Source organism: Spermophilus citellus (genome assembly GCF_964194105.1).
Source record: "Spermophilus citellus genome assembly, chromosome: 1".
NCBI classification, from domain to species: Eukaryota; Metazoa; Chordata; class Mammalia; order Rodentia; family Sciuridae; genus Spermophilus; species Spermophilus citellus.
The window spans coordinates 75,883,523-75,899,938 of NC_138182.1; the positions used below are offsets into that span (position 1 = coordinate 75,883,523).

Here is a 16,416-nt window from a genome sequence, read left to right on the forward strand (position 1 = left end):
CTAAAAACCAGGTAACACCAAAATACATGTATGAAGATGTGAAAAAAATGGATAATATAGTAAAAAAAATAAAATGTTAAAAAAATCAGGTAACACTTCATAATATTCAGTGAGTGTTCCACAGATGTTCTCTTGAATATAATGATTCCTTTTTCTTTCACAGATTTTAAGATTTTATCTTAAAAAAAGATTTATCTTTGGTTTTCAGTAGTTTGACTATGGTCTATCTAAATGTGATCATTTTGTATTTATCCTGCTTGGAATTCTGGTGAGTTTTTAGAATGTGTAAGTTGATGTTTTTCATCAATTTTAGGAAAATTTTTGTCATTATTCAAATACTTTTTTCTACCCTTCCACCATATGATACGGACAACCAATTACACAAATATTAAACCTTGGGATATCTTCTCCCCAGTCTTAGATGCTCTGTTCTTTTTTAATTATAATTTTTATTATTTTTTATGGTACTTGGTATCAAACCTAGGGCCTCACACATGTTATTCAAGTGTTCTATCACTGAGTTAGATCATTTACTCTTAATTTTTATCCTTCCTATCCTTCAGTTTGAATAATTTTTATTGAGCACATCATTATAATTTGAGTTTGATGTAGTCTATTGATAAACCAACCCAATGACCTTTTTATTACAGATACTGTATTTTCTAGTTTCAGAATTTTCATTTTGTGTCTATTTATAATTTCAGCTATTTGCTGAGATTGTTACATTTATTCACACATTTTATTATCCTTCTTGTTTTTTGGTAAATCCTTCATTATATTTATATATCAGTTTTAAATTCTATGTCTGTTAATTCAACATTTGTGTTATGTGTGGATCAGCATTTAAAGACCATTTTTAAAAACCCTTGATGATAAGTCATATTCTCCTGCTTCTTCCTATGTTATTAAACTTTAATCCTATCCTGAACATTAAAGATGATACCTGATAGAGACTCTGAATTATATCTTACTCTAGCGTTCAGTTTTGTTCCAGTGAATCTTGTGAAGACTTAGTTTCCAGCTTTGTTTCGGTGGGCCTATTTTGCTCTTGCTTTCCACTTTGTTCTGTGATATAGTTTTGATCATGAGAGGTAGTCTTCCTTTCCCCTCCCTCCCTTCCTTCTTTCCCTTCTTCCTTCCTTTTTCTTTTTTCTCTTTCCCTTCCCCTTCCTTTTTTTTCTCTCTCTTTCTCTCTCTCTCTTTGTACCAGGGAACATCCCCAACCTTTTTTTTGTATTTTGTTAGAGATGAGGTCTCGCTGAGTTGCTTAGGGCCTCGATAAATTGCTAAGGCTGGCTTTGAACTTGTGATCCTCCTGTTTTAGCCTCCCAAACTGGGATTACAGCCTGCGCCACCGCACCTGTCGAGATACGGTCTTTATGACCTTTTTAGTGTTTCAAATGGAAAGTTTGAGACATTTATCACATCTACCTTGAACTCCAAACTTGGTCTCCCCAGCATTGGACAACAGCTGAAATCTCTGCTCAGCTCTGTAGCCAACCAGTTGTTTCTTTTTTCCTGGATTCTTTGAATTCATACCTTGTATATGGGTAGATAAGGGGAGAGCCCAGGATCTGAGGGGAACTTGTATGCAGATTTCAGAGCTCCCCACTCTGTGGCCGCTCCTTTCTCCCTTAATTCCAGCCATTCTGTCAGTCTCAAACTCTGACCCACAAAAACTTTCTGTTTTAATTCTAACCCGTCCTGAGCCTCATGAGCTGAAAAGTGCCTCTCTCTAGATGAAAAGCTAGATGGATGTGGAGTTCATCCAGTGTGTTTTCCTTCTTTGAAGGATTGTGTCCCTTTAGTTTCTGCCTGTTTTTTGTTGCTCTCCAGGCCTTTGAGGAGGGGGTTTTCAATATTTTAGATTTAATAACTGTTATTGGCAAGAGAGTTGGTCTGATAAAAATTTTATTAGTGCAAGTCAAACAGGCTATACATCTGTCAGACCATCTGGCCTGGAATATGAAACCTTAACATTTTAGAGGTGATGGCAGGTAGTTAGACACTGCTGTTCTATGTATATGAATACTGGCTAGTAATTTAATAATGCTTATTTTATTTTAAAGAAAATTTATAGCCAGGTGCACACCGGTAGTTCTAGCTTCTCACCTGTAGTTCCAGCTGCTAAGGAGACTGAAGTGAGAGGATTTCTTGAGTCCAGGAGTTCAATGCCAGCCTGGACAACATCTCAGAACATAAAACAGCCCAGTACAGTGGCACACACCTGCAGTCCCTGCAATTTGGGAGGCTGAGGCAAGAGGATCACAAGTTTGAGGCCAATCTCAACAACTTAGAGAGGCCCTAAGCAACTTAATGAGATCATGTCTCAAAATAAAAAATAAAAAGGGCTGAGGAGGTAGCTCAGTGGTTAAGTGCCCTTGGGTTTAATATCCAGTACAAATGAAATATAAAATAAAGTAAAAGAAAAATAAAATGAATAAAATGAAATAAAATACCCCTCTTGCCCCAAGGCTAGTATTTGATCTTCAAACCACCTGCTGGTTTAGTAATGTTCAGAACCTCTTCATCCATCACCTTCATTATTATAATAAGAAACAGATTCAGAGGTTGAACCACCAGATATGGCAGATGGCAGAGACTGGCTAGATCCTCTTTAAAGCTATTTTGCAGCTTGGTATGGTTGCACATGCCTGAAATCCCAGTGATTTGGGAGGCTGAGACAGGAGGACCACAAGTTTGAGGACAGACTGGCAATTCAGTGAGACCCTCTCTAAAAAAAAATAAATAAATAAAGCTTTTCGCTGTACACAAAGCTAAAAAGTATATTTCCCAGAAACTTTGTACATGGGTGGGGCTATATGAGTACATCTTGCCACATTTTCTCTCTCTTCCTCCTGTTGACTAGTGGATGATACCAGGGTAATCTTTTTTCTTTTTCCCTTTTACTAGGTTACTTTTGTTTTTTAAGCTGGGGTTATCTATAGCTAAGTGATAGAGCGTGTGCCTAGCATGTAAAAGGCACTTGAGTTCAATCCCTAGCACTCTCTATAAAAGGTAATATCTTATTTAAATTTTTATTCACTTATTCATTCATTCAGTGCTAGGGATTGAACCCAAGGCCTTGAGCATGGTAAGCACACACTCGACCACTGAGCTATACTCCCAGCCCTACTAGCTTAAGTTTATTTTATTTTTTTGTTTTGGAAGATCACTTTATTCTAAGTAATTCACAAAGAATATCATCATCAAGATTGCTGATTTAAGGAGGCCACACAAACATTTGTCCAGAACCAAGTTATGTACCAACTCAGTGAACTTCTTTTTTTTTTGAGAATTTTTAATATTTATTTTTTAGTTCTCGGCGGACACAACATCTTTGTTGGTATGTGGTGCTGAGGATCGAACCCGGGCCGCACGCATGCCAGGAGAGTGCGCTACCGCTTGAGCCACATCCCCAGCCCCTCAGTGAACTTCTAAACAGTTAGAATACTATCTTCCAGGCTGTTGTTGTGTTCAGTGGTTGAGCCCTTGCATGTGTGAGGTACTGGATTCAATTCTCAGCACCACATATAAGTAAATAAATAAATAAATAAATGTCCTTTGACAACTAAAATAATAAAAAATAATAGTATCTTCCATTGCCATTCAGAAATAATGAAGCTATGTGTGGTTTTACATTTCATATTTTCACTATCAATTACATTTTTATGCTAAAGTAACTTGTTCATTAGAGCCAATTTTCTATTTATTCAATTTGAACTTCTTTTTTTTTAAGAGAGAGGAGAGAGAGAGAGAGAGAGAGAGAGAGAGAGAGAGAGAGAGAGAATTTTTAATATTTATTTTTTAGTTCTCGGCAGACACAACATCTTTGTTGGTATGTGGTGCTGAGGATCGAACCCGGGCCGCACGCATGCCAGGAGAGTGCGCTACCGCTTGAGCCACATCCCCAGCCCCTCAGTGAACTTCTAAACAGTTAGAATACTATCTTCCAGGCTGTTGTTGTGTTCAGTGGTTGAGCCCTTGCATGTGTGAGGTACTGGATTCAATTCTCAGCACCACATATAAGTAAATAAATAAATAAATAAATGTCCTTTGACAACTAAAATAATAAAAAATAATAGTATCTTCCATTGCCATTCAGAAATAATGAAGCTATGTGTGGTTTTACATTTCATATTTTCACTATCAATTACATTTTTATGCTAAAGTAACTTGTTCATTAGAGCCAATTTTCTATTTATTCAATTTGAACTTCTTTTTTTTTAAGAGAGAGGAGAGAGAGAGAGTGAGAGAGGAGAGAGAGAATTTTTAATATTTATTTTTTAGTTCTCGGCAGACACAACATCTTTGTTGGTATGTGGTGCTGAGGATCGAACCCGGGTCGCACGCATGCCAGGCGAGCGCGCTACCGCTTGAGCCACATCCCCAGCCCCTGAACTTCTTGATTAGACTAATCCATTTGCCATTCTACACTATTTCAGAACCAGTTTCATTACTCTGGTTGTGGGTACACTCCAAAAATTGTTTTATCTCATAAAAGCAAGGGCCACCAAGCTGCTGCTGCTATGCTGGCTGGGTTCCCTGAGGCTCCTGGTAAGTGATATCAGGCTTAGAGGGCTCAGAATTGCTTCCTCCACTGAATCCCCCAGTGATGAGTGTGTGCCAGACTGCAGAGCCCAGCCACACTAGCTGCATGGTTGCCATCTGGGCCATAAGATCTGGCTACAAGGGTGTTGCAGCAAGTGAGCCAATTGCAGGTGGTAGGACTATCGCTGGTGGCTGAGGGCATTGGGCACAGCTTTGATTTGAGGGTCCCTTCTGGGCACAGGGTGGAGAGCACATGGGAGATGTGCTTCCAGCTTTCATTAGGCATCCTAAGGACATTGCAGTTCTTTATCTAGAAATGCAAAACCGTCAAGAGCTTGGTGATTTCTCACTAGCTTAATTTAAAGCCGCATGCTGAATATAGAATACTTACAATAAAGAAGGTGCCAGGATCTCTAAATTATGTGGAGTGGAACTTCCTTCCCTGCTGACCAATATTTGTCTGAGGTTGGGTAAGAAAGTGATCTTGGATTGTGTTCAACTGAGATTTTAGGGTTATTTTTCCTCAGTAGTTAGTGCTACATATGCTAATAAATTGGCATAAGTAATTCCCTAATTAGAACTAAAGATATGACTAGAAGACATCTTCTGTTTCCTTTGATGGCTGACAATTCATATATAACTTTCATAATTATTATATGAATGTACTAGTTTACAAAATAAGTTATTATAATTAGGAGCATTCTCTGAATGAATGGAAAAATGAATGAAAATGGTGACTTAATAAATTGAAAAACAACTTACCTAGAGACCGAATACCTTTTTGTTCAAGAAAGTCATGTAAAACGTTTGTATTAAGGTTTAATATAAGTCCTAGTTTTGATGTAAGTTTCCAGAATCCATCCTATGAAATTTAAGAAAACAAATTTAAGTCATATTATTGGAATTTCATCACCTAAGATGTTATTTGAGGGCTGGGGTTTCCATTTATTTTTATTCAGTTAATTAAGACATTTTTGAAATTTTTATTACTGTAAAATCAAAAGTTTACTGTAAAAGTTTACTATAAAAGTTTTTCATAGACTAGTGACAATATTGTCTGTAATCTTATAAGTACTATGGAGAATAAGTATCTGGTGACATTTATAAAAAAGGCTAGAATGAGGCTCATGTATATAGACTTTTAAAAATGGTGTTATACATTTTTTTTCTTCTAGAAACACTTTTTTTTTTTTGTGATACTGGGAATGGAACTCAGGATACTTTACCATGGAGCTATGGCTCTTTTTATTTTTTTTATGTTGATACAGGGTCTAGTTAAGTTGCCCAGGCTGGCCTTGAACTTGTGATCCTCCTGTCTTGGCTTCCCGAATAGCTGGGATTACAGGGGTGCTCCACTATGCCAGGCTCTAGTAATGCTTTGAATCAATGTTTTTCAACTTTTAAACAGCATGATTCCTAGCTGGGCACAGTGGTGCACGTCTGTAATCCCAGGGGTTCAGGAGGCTAAGGCAGGAGGAACAAGAGTTCAAACTCAGCCTCAGGAATTTAGCCAAGCCCTAAGCAACTCAGTGAGACCTTGTCTCTAACAAAGTATAAAAAAGGGCTGGGGATGTGGCTCAGTGGTTAAAGGCCCCTGGGCTCAATTCCTGGTACAAATAAAGTAAAATAAAATAAAAACCACCACCACAACAAAAAACCCCACTTCGCTGGGCATGGTGATGCACACTTGTAATCCTAGAGACTTGGGAGGCTGAGTCAAGAGGATTGCTAAGTTTGAGGCCAGCCTCAGCAACTTAGTGATACTCTAAGCAACTTAGCAAGACCCTGTCTCAAAAAATAAAAACAAAAACAAAACAAACTGGGGCTTGGGTTGTGGTTCAGTGGTAGAGTACTTGCCTGGCACATGTGAGGCACTGAGTTTGAGCCTCAGCACCACATGAAAATATAAAATAAAAAATAAAAAGGGCTGGGAATGTAGCTCACTGATAAAACATCTTTGGGTTTATTTCTCAATAACCCAAACAAAACAAACAATAACAACAACAAACACTTTGTTGAGGTGTGATCAAAATACAGAAAAACTACAAATATTCATGTATATAACTTGATGTGTTTGGAGATAAGCATATACCAGTGAAACCATCAAATCATAATGACTATCAATGCTATATACTTATTTATCAACTTTCAGAAGTTTCCTTCCATACCCTTTTCTTTTGTTATATCTCTATTTGTGGAAAGAACACTTAATATAAAGACGTACCTAGCAATTTTTTTTTTCAATGCTTAGGGATGGGACTCGGGGCCTCATAAGCCTAGGCAAGGCTCTTCTCCACTCCCAGTCCTTTCTTAGCAAAATTTTAAATATAAAAATATAGACCTGGAGTTTTCTTGTATTTTCTTTCTTTTTTTTTAATATATTTTTACTTGTAGTTGGACACAATGCCTTTTTTTTTTACTTTTATTTATTTTTATGTGGTGCTAAGGATTGAACCCAGGGCCTCACATGTCCTAGGCAAGTGCTCTACCACTGAGCCACAACCCCAACCCCTCTTTTTCTTTTTTAATGGTACTAGGGATTTAACTGAGGGGTGTTCTATCATTGAGCAACATCTTAAATCCCCCCTCCTTTTTTTTAAAGATAGGGTCTCCCTAAATTGCTAAGGCTGGCCTTGAACTTGTGATCCTTCTGCCTCAGTGTCCTGTGTTTCTAGATTTTACAAACATGTGCCACCACATCCAACAAGTATAGAAATAACAGTATCAGGTAGGGATGTGGCAAAGTGTCTACCTCACATTCACTAAGACCTGAGCTTGATCCCCAGTTCCAAAAAAGATTAAAAAAAAAAAAAGAACCCCATGCTCTGGACAATTATTGGCTATCCTGCTCCCCACAGGCCTCTGTGTGTTTTATCTCAACAAGGGAAGTTGGGAGGCTATTATTGTCCTGTTTAAACTTCAAAAGCACACTATGAGCTAGATGCCATTATTATCCCCATAATGTGAATGAGGAAAGCAAGACTCAGGTTATCTGCCTTGCCCCAAATCACAAGGTGGTAGGGCTGGATCTAGTACTATAGTTGTATACTAAACTGAGTCGTTTCCACTTTACTAAATTAATTTACACTGAAACAAATAAGTGTGAATATAAGACTGGGTCTTAGTGTAGTAGCTAAAACAGCATGTTCCTTAGGTTAGCAAATATAATGATGAGCTTTACTACAATATTACATTTTGAATAATATCTATATTCCCAATATCTTATGTGAAAATATTTAGTCTATTCATGGCACCTTTTCTTTACTTCATGACAAGAAATTTCTATGAATTGCAACTCATCAATGCTAGAATCAAGGAAATTAAGGTCTTACCCCATGATCTTTTCAGGGATGCTAATTTTTAGTTGAGAAATATTAACATTGACTAGCATGAGATATGGCCTAATAGTTAATAATAAATACTATTCATCACCAAGGACACTTTCATTAAGCTGACTGGGTTTTTTAAGCAAGATTTTCTTTCAAGCTGGCACAAGCCCTTCACTTCAAAATAGACTGGTAATAAATAGTTCTAACACCAACAGACTTGAGTAGCATTGTGCTAAACTACAGAGCTAGCCGGATGTCGTAGGACATGTCCGTAACCCAGTGACTCTGGAGGCTGAAGCAGAAGGATCTCAAGTTCATGGCCAACCTCAGCAATTTGGCAAGGCCCTAAGCAACTTAGTGAGACCCTATCTCAAAAAATGGCTGGGGATGTAGCTCAGTGGTAAAGTGCCCTTGGGTTCTATCCCCAGTACTAGAATACACAAACGAACAAATAAGACAATACCTCAGTCTGTAGACTGAATAGTTCAGCCCACGGCACAAAATTCTGCCAGCTTTGTTTGCCATCTACATCATCCTCATCTTCCTGTGAATGAAAGCTTAAGCAAAAATCACTTGTTACATCAGATTTCTCCTCCTTTTTCAAAAATCTACACTGTAGAGGTACTGGTATTTCATCATCTAATGTTTCAAAAAAATTTTCACAACTCGAGGGAGTCAAAAAATGTGCTTCCAAATAATCTGATGATGCAAGACCCAAAGACTGTGCCACTTCTTGCAAACCTGAACTTGCCAAAATTTGAAAATCTTCAGAAAATTCGAATTCAGATGCATTTGATGGTGAAGAAGCCAGCACAGGTGTATCCGTTGTCAGCCTATAATTGATGTTCTGAGGTACTAGGGAATTTTGAAACTGATGAAAAGAGGGAGAACAGGGAGGATGAATACCAAAATCTTCAGTGAGATGAAAAGAAGAAAGAAGTGTAGGAGGAGAGGAAATCTGCTGCAGAGAAGAATCCAGTCTAGGGGAGATGTCAGATAAAAAGCTCATGTTATCTTCATGAGGTTTATCTAGACAAAACTTCTGTGAGCTACGGAATCTCCTAGACCCACTCAAAGGTGGGTCCTGAAGAGGAAATCTGGGAAGAGACCCCGACTCAAAGGAAATTTTGGTTTCTTGGCCAAGCTGTAGGCCAAACTGTTTGGGAAATGCAAGAGAACCAAAAAGACAACTGCTCCGAGGAGGTATGCTGGGAGTAGAGAGGGAAGCAGAACAGGTTCTGTCAGCAGCCTGGAAAGGGAGTGAACCAGAAGCAAATGTGGAAACAGACAGGCTTTGTGGTATAGCTTTCATTGATGATATTTCAAATCCTGCTTGTAAAAGTGAATTCATCAATGGCTTTCCCGGACTTTCCACTTCAAAATCTTCAGAAACTTCCAATTTAGGCATCTTAATTTTTTTTTTTTTTTTTTTAGCCAAACGTTTATGTGATGGTTCTTCATTCCATTCAGAGGATGCTGAAAAAGGCTGACCAGATGGGAGAATTATTCATGTAAAAGAAAAACAGAATAAAATGAACAAACAAGAAAACATTCTTTCCAGTAGTCAATCAATTGTTGTCTCAAAGCATGATTCCAGAATCAGGATCACCAACATATTCGATATATTCAAAATCATTTATGCAAAACACTGTAATTTTGGGGGTGGGTGGGTGGGTACCAGGGATTGAACTCGTGGGCACTCAACCACTGAGCCACACCCTGGCCCTATTTTGTGTTTTATTTAGAGATAGGGTCTCACTGAGTTGCTTAGCACCTCACTGTTGCTGAGGCTAGCTTTGAACTCACAATCCTCCTGCCTCAGCCTTTAGAGCCACTGGGATTACACGCATGCACCACGACACCCGGCTTTAAACACTGCAATTTATAAATTTGGAATCTGAGACCTGGAGAGAATATCAGCAGTCAATACACAGAAAGATCTTTCTCTCTTTGTTCTTAGAATCACAAATTTTAAATACTCCTCATTTTACAGATGAGAAACTAAGAACCACAGAAGTGACTTGCCCAAGATTTTACAATAAGTAGTAATTGTGGTCTGTAAATTAGCCTTAAAATAAGCTAAAAAAATTTTTTTAATAAGCTAAAATTTGAAATAAGTTACTCTAGTCTTCTTTTTTGGTGCTAGGGATTGGACTTGGGTGTTTTACCTCAAAAGCTACATCACAAGTCCTTTTTATTTATTTATTTTTATTTATTTTTATTTTTTCTGGTTTAACCAGTTCTAGTTTGTTGTATCCTTTTTATTTTTTAATTTTGAGAGAGGGTTTCATTAAGTTCTTGAGGGTCTCTTCACATTGCTGAGGCTGGTCTCAAACTCGTGACCTTCCTGCCTCAGCCTCCCAAGTATCTGGGATTACAGACATGTGCTACCATGCCTGGCTTCTCAAAGACCCCTTTTAATAATTATAGCTAACATGTATTAAATACCTGTTATGAGCCAGAAATGTTATGGAGCTGCCTATAATCCCACTAACTCAGGAGGCCGAAACATGAGGATCACAAATGCAAGACTAGCCTCAGCAATTTAGTGATGTCCTAAGCAAGAAAAGGGGTGGTGAGGGGGGGGGGAGCTGGGGAATGTAGCTCAGTGGTAAAGTGTTCCTGGGTTTTCAATTGCCATGACTTAAAAAAAAAAAAAGAAGAAGAAGAAAAAAAGAAAGAAAAAGGAAATGCATTATGGTGTAATTTTTCTGCATTCCACAACAGTCCTGAGATAAGTTTTATTAGTTTGAAAAGCTCTTATGTGAAATGTGTCATATTTCAGATATTTTTCTCTCATTTTAGAATATTTGCATATATATATATATATTTGGGAACCAAATCTGAACACAAAATTCATTTATGTTTATGTTCACCTTATACATGGCCTGAAGGTAATTTTATACAATATTTTTAGTGCACCTGTGTTTTTACTGTGACTTGGCACATGAGGTTAGGTGTGACATTATCAACTTGTGGAGCCATGTTGGTACTAAAATTTTTTTGGATTTTTGAAGCATTTCATTTTTCCAGATTGGGAATGTTTAACCTGTATAATGCCCATTTCCTAAAATTAGGGCATTTAAGAGAAGTTTAGGTCACACAGGTGCTGGGATTCAAGCATTCTGGCCAATAGTGTCTATGGTATTAATCACTAGATTTTACTTTCAATTACCTAGGGTTTTTGTGGGGGAGGAGGGGTGGTACTGGGGATTGAACCCAATGGCACTCTTCCACTTGAGCTACATTCCTAAACCTTTTTATTTTTTAATTTTGAGACAGGGTGTCACCAAATTGCCATGGCTGTCCTGGAACTTTTGACTCTCCTGCCTCAGCATCCCCAGTTATTTAGATATATTACAGCTCCCCAGTTATTTATATATATTAAAGGTATATACCACTATGCCCTGCTTTAATTATCTACCTTTTTGATCTTTTCCAACTTGAAATGAAATCACATGGCAGTTTTAATTTACATTTCTCTTTGCAATAAATGAAGTTAAGTACCTTTTCATGTTTAAGAATCCTATTATAACATGTTTGATGATGATAATAATAATAAATGACTATGTTATTGATTATGTTTGTACTTCACAATTACTTTAGACTGTACTGCTACTTATTTAAAACAAACAAACTGCTGAGTTGGGCATGGTGGCTCATGCCTGTAATTCCAGGAGGCTGAGGCAGGAGGATTGCAAGTTTGAAGCAAGCCTGTGTAATTTAGCAAGGCCCTAAGCAACTTAATGGGACCCTGTCCCAAAAAAGGGCTGGGGACTTAGCTCAGTGGTAAAGCTCCCTGGATTCAATCCCTAGTATACATACAAAAAAAAAAAGAATTAATTTTAAATTTTTTTTTAAAAAAGACTACCACAGGCCATGGGGGCATATGTCTATAATCTCAGTGACTGGGCAGTCAGGCAAGAGGATCACAAATTCTAGGCCAGACTAGCAATTTAGTGAGAGCCTGACTCAAAATAAAAAATTAAAATTGGGGATGCAGTTCAGTGATAAAGCACCTCTGGGTTCAATATCTAATACCCAAGATTAAAAATAAAACAAAAGTAAAAAACAGACTACTGTAGCTGTGTGCACTGGTGCCCACCTATAATCCCAGCAACTCTGGAGGCTGAGGCAAGAGGATCACAAGTTTGAGGTCAGCCTGGAAACTTAGCAAGGCCCTGTCTCAAAATAAAAAATAAACAGAAAGCAGTAGGAACGAAGCTCAGTGGTAGATCATCCTTGGGTTCAATCCCCAGGACCAAAAAGTAAAAAAAAAAAAAAAAAAAAAAAAAGACTGTTCTGAAATAGTATTCTGTGTTTGACCAGCAGCAGCCTTATACATCTGTTTACATCTCTGGGCTGCATCTAAAGGCTGCATTCAGTGACTGGGACCTAAACTTAAAGAGTTCATACAACCATGAAATCACCTAATAACACGCTGCCTTAGATATCTCCATTCTTATGCAATAGATGATTGTATTTGGTAATTATCATTTACCTGTGGCATGTTAGCCTCTGGTTGTTCCTCCTGCCAACTCACATACGGCAAAAAGTCTACATCTTCTTTGGCAATAAGTTCAGGAATATTTGGAATGTTAGGAAAAGGTGAGTCGTTACCATCCTATATTGAATCACAATTGGGTTAAATTTAAAAGGATATTATCAAATTAAATGATTATCACACATTGTAAAGACCTGCAGACATTGGGTTTGGAACATATGGGGGTACGAAGCAAGAAAAAGAGATAGCTGACAGGCTCATGCAAGAAGGTTTCCTCTTTATAGAGCATTCACTGGGTGCTGTGCTTTACATATTTTCCTCTTATGAAAGAGAAAGGGCCTCCCAAGGGTAAGGGAAACCTAGGTTTTTTCTATTTTTTTAGAGTCTTACTTAGATTAATAAAAGATGACAAATGCCAAAACGTAATAAAACTGTAGTATATTTTTAAAGTCTACAAGTAGCTAATTAATAACTATAACATTAAAAATGCTGAGATTTTCTGTTTATTTAGAGATATGCTGTTTATGAGAGATCACCATAAGTCCTAGACTGAAGTATCTCCTACTGGAGGCATTGGCTCTGAGGCCCACTGGCATCGTCACCAAGAATCAGAACAAGAAAGTCTTTATTAATGTGTACAAATAAAACAGTTTAGCCTTCAATTAACAATAGTACATACCCTTTTCTCAACTGCCACAAAGCTTGTATATTGTGTTATAAGAGAGTTTTCTTTACTGAGTTTAATAATCAGAGATTTCAAGATTTGTTTCTTCATCTAGAATAGAATAAAACAAATAAAACCACACCCTGTTTTATTTCTGTTTAGCTATATACAATCAATTAAAAGAGTATTAAATAATCTGAAAAGGTGTTTTTCTATGACAAGTAAATCATTTTATAATTAGTATTCAAAGTAAATATCAAGTCAGGATCTTGTCTAAATATGTTAGATAGGTAACTCAACATTTCCTGTGAAATGGGATCAAGTGACTCAGCAAAGTTACAGTAAAACTAATTCACATTTATATAGCTCTCCATAATTTACCAAAACTCTCATACATAGGGAGCTTCCTCATTCTCTCACAAGCAGTCTGTAGCTCCTATTGTAAAGCTGAGGAATTGCAGAGGCAGAGTGACTTGTTCAGAATTCTTCAAGGCAGGGCTGGTTGGTTGCCCTCGGAGATCAAAGTCAAGTAGGATGCAAAGCAGTCAAAAACAATGGCAACAGAAGACAATTTGCCAACTACTGTGACTGTCAGCAAGACTATCCAGGTCCTGAATGATACACTGGCATCTTCTTTTGGGATGTGTTCAATATGAATGCCCATATAAGATCATAGTCTCTGAGGGACCAGCAGTCTGTCATGGTGGCTCCCTGGGAGGAACCCTCAGCCAGGGACCTCATCTGTACAGCAAGGAGAGGGCCAGGTGGGCTTTTGCTCTGCCTTGCATCTTTAGGTAGCTTACCCACCATCCTGACCCTGGGCTTCTTCATTAAAATGGAAATAGTAACGCAACAAATGAGATCCAAAATGACATCTATTAAGGGCACTTAGTGTTCTCTAAGCCCTTCTCCAAACTCTTTCTCACAGGCAGAAGATCACAGAATTCTCAGGAAATGACTTACATTAGTTCTTTCATTAATTCATTCAACAAACATTCATGGAGCAACCTATATCTGTCCTAGGCATAGATGTTACAGGTACTGTGATGAATGTTCCCGACACCATATTCTTCTCTATCCAGCTATCCTCACTTTACATTTCCATGGATAAATTAATTTAAGAATGATCTAAGGGGCCGGGGATGTGGCTCAAGCGGTAGCGCGCTCGCCTGGCATGCGTGCGGCCCGGGTTCCATTCTCAGCACCACATACCAACAAAGATGTTGTGTCCGCCGAGAACTAAAAAATAAATATTAAAAATTCTCTCTCTCTCTCTCTCTCTCTCTCTCTCTCTCTCTCTCCTCTCTCACTCTCTCTTTTAAAAAAAAGAATGATCTAAAACAATGCATAAAGGTTTTTACTAGGAAAAGAACAAACCTCATGGCTGGTTTCATTCTCGTGGAGAATGCCATCTTCATAATCTCTGATCACAGCTCTTGCTGCCAGCTTGTGAATCATCTGTGCTTACACATCCATGGGGAAAAAAAAGATACAAATGATTTGTAATTAAATACTTACATAGACTACCATATAAAAAACTTCAGAATAATAATTTACATTCAGCAAATTCACTCCTTTTAACTATACAATCTTATGAGTTTTATCAAATGAATACAGCTAGGTGACCAGCACCAAAATGAAGATACAGAATATTCCCTTCCCTCTAGGAAGTTTCCTTGGGCCCCTTTGCAGTCACCCCCAGCTCTGCCAACCACCCATCTGATTTCTGTCCCTAGTGTTTGCTTTTCCTGTACAAGGTCATTTTGCTAATGTAACTTATTTCAAAATTTTATTTGTTTATTTATTTATTTATTTATTTATTTATTGTATTAGGGATGGAATGCAAGGAACCTTACCAATGAGCTAGATCCCAATCTCTTTTTATTTTGAGACACAGTCTTGTTAAATTGCCCAGGCTGGCCTTGAATTTATAATCCCTCCTGCTTCAGAATCCCAAATTGCCAGGATTATAGGTGTGACCATCATGCCAATCTATTTCAAAACTTTAAAACTACTCTTCCTCTACAGGAAGAGCCAGCCAGGTGCCGGAATGTCTACCTGCAAACGGTCTCCACCAGACTGGAGGCTCTGGGATGTTCACAGTGAAGTGGAACTGATCTTAAACGGCAACGTCTGCTATCCATAATTCCAACTCTTATGACTTTGTTATTGATAAGACCACCATTCACAGAGGAAGAACAACTTTAAATACTGTGATTTTAGGGAAGAAGACTTCTTCCCAAGTAAGATTCTTTTACCTAATTTCACTCTTAGATCCAATTTTTAAAGCAATATCGAGATTTCCCTAAGTTCTATCAAATAAAGTTTATGAGTCTATTCTTTGGGGCTAAGCTCTTATGTTAGGCCGCAAAAGACCAGATAAAAAATCAAAACACAATCATTCATGCTAAAGGTCTATGTCAGCAAACTGAAATTAAGTCATCATCTGACCTTTCAAGATATGATACCATGAAAAATCAAAGATGGCCAGTTCTACAAATAGGACAGTTTCAATTAGCATGATAACGAAGTTCCCTGTTTTAATCCTTCCAAACATGGTGACTTGAAGTAATCTGATGTTAACCAATCAGTTATTTTTCTATTGTCATGGAATAAAATAAAAATGAAGTAGCATTGGTTCAGGGCACTTAAAAGAAAATTGAAAGCCACTGTTAAATCAGGTCTCAGATCCATCCACAGATGAATCTGGACTACAGTTTTCTGAAATATTGTTGCTCCCCAACAATGTATTGAGGATTGGACTCAGAGGTCCCCACCACTGAGCCACACCCCTGGCCCTTTTTATTGTTTTGAAATGGGGTCTCACTAAATTGCTGAGGCTGGCTTCTAATTTATGATCCTCCTGCTTCAGCCTCCCGAGTAGCTGGAATTACAAGTGTGTATCACCATTGCTCATTGACTTTGCTAACATGTGCAATGGACCTCTTACTCCTGTCAATCTAAAATAAAGTCAGTCTAGTCTAGAACAAAGACTAAACACAGATTCAAAGATTTTACAAAATGATGGCTGTCTTAATGGCTTAAACTGCAAGAAGGTTGGTAATCACTTGTTAGTTAGGAATTATAATGGTGACTGGCAAAAATTAAGCTGCTTTGTAATAAAGGGACAAAGTGTGGTCTTAATCTCTGGGTAGTTTGGGGGAAGTGGTCCATTGTACAGAAGGTCCACAGAAGTTAGCAATTTTTCAAAGGTCAACTTGTACCCAGGATGGGAACATATACAGCCCAGTTCAAACATTTAGTTTGATGCTCCCAACATTTGTATAATGCATCTCATTATACAAATACTCCCATGAATAACAAACAACATAAATAGCATACATAGTTTAAAATTTTCAAGGTGGAAC

At 37.7% G+C, this 16,416-nt stretch overlaps 1 protein-coding gene across 4 annotated transcripts in view; it reads right to left on the reverse strand.

Moving 5' to 3' along the window:
- The window catches only part of PARP4 (poly(ADP-ribose) polymerase family member 4), a 94,657-nt gene that overhangs the window by 13,660 nt on the left and 64,581 nt on the right, over nt 1-16,416 (reverse strand). For all 4 annotated transcript variants that reach the window (XM_081292095.1, XM_081292093.1, XM_081292094.1 and 1 more), the window contains 5 exons: nt 14,426-14,506; nt 13,064-13,159; nt 12,382-12,504; nt 8,344-9,366; nt 5,314-5,413 (listed from right to left, as the gene is read on the reverse strand). In XM_081292095.1, coding sequence (XP_081148221.1) covers nt 5,314-5,413; nt 8,344-9,366; nt 12,382-12,504; nt 13,064-13,159; nt 14,426-14,506 — 1,423 coding nt within the window. The remainder of the gene's footprint in view (nt 1-5,313; nt 5,414-8,343; nt 9,367-12,381; nt 12,505-13,063; nt 13,160-14,425; nt 14,507-16,416) is intronic.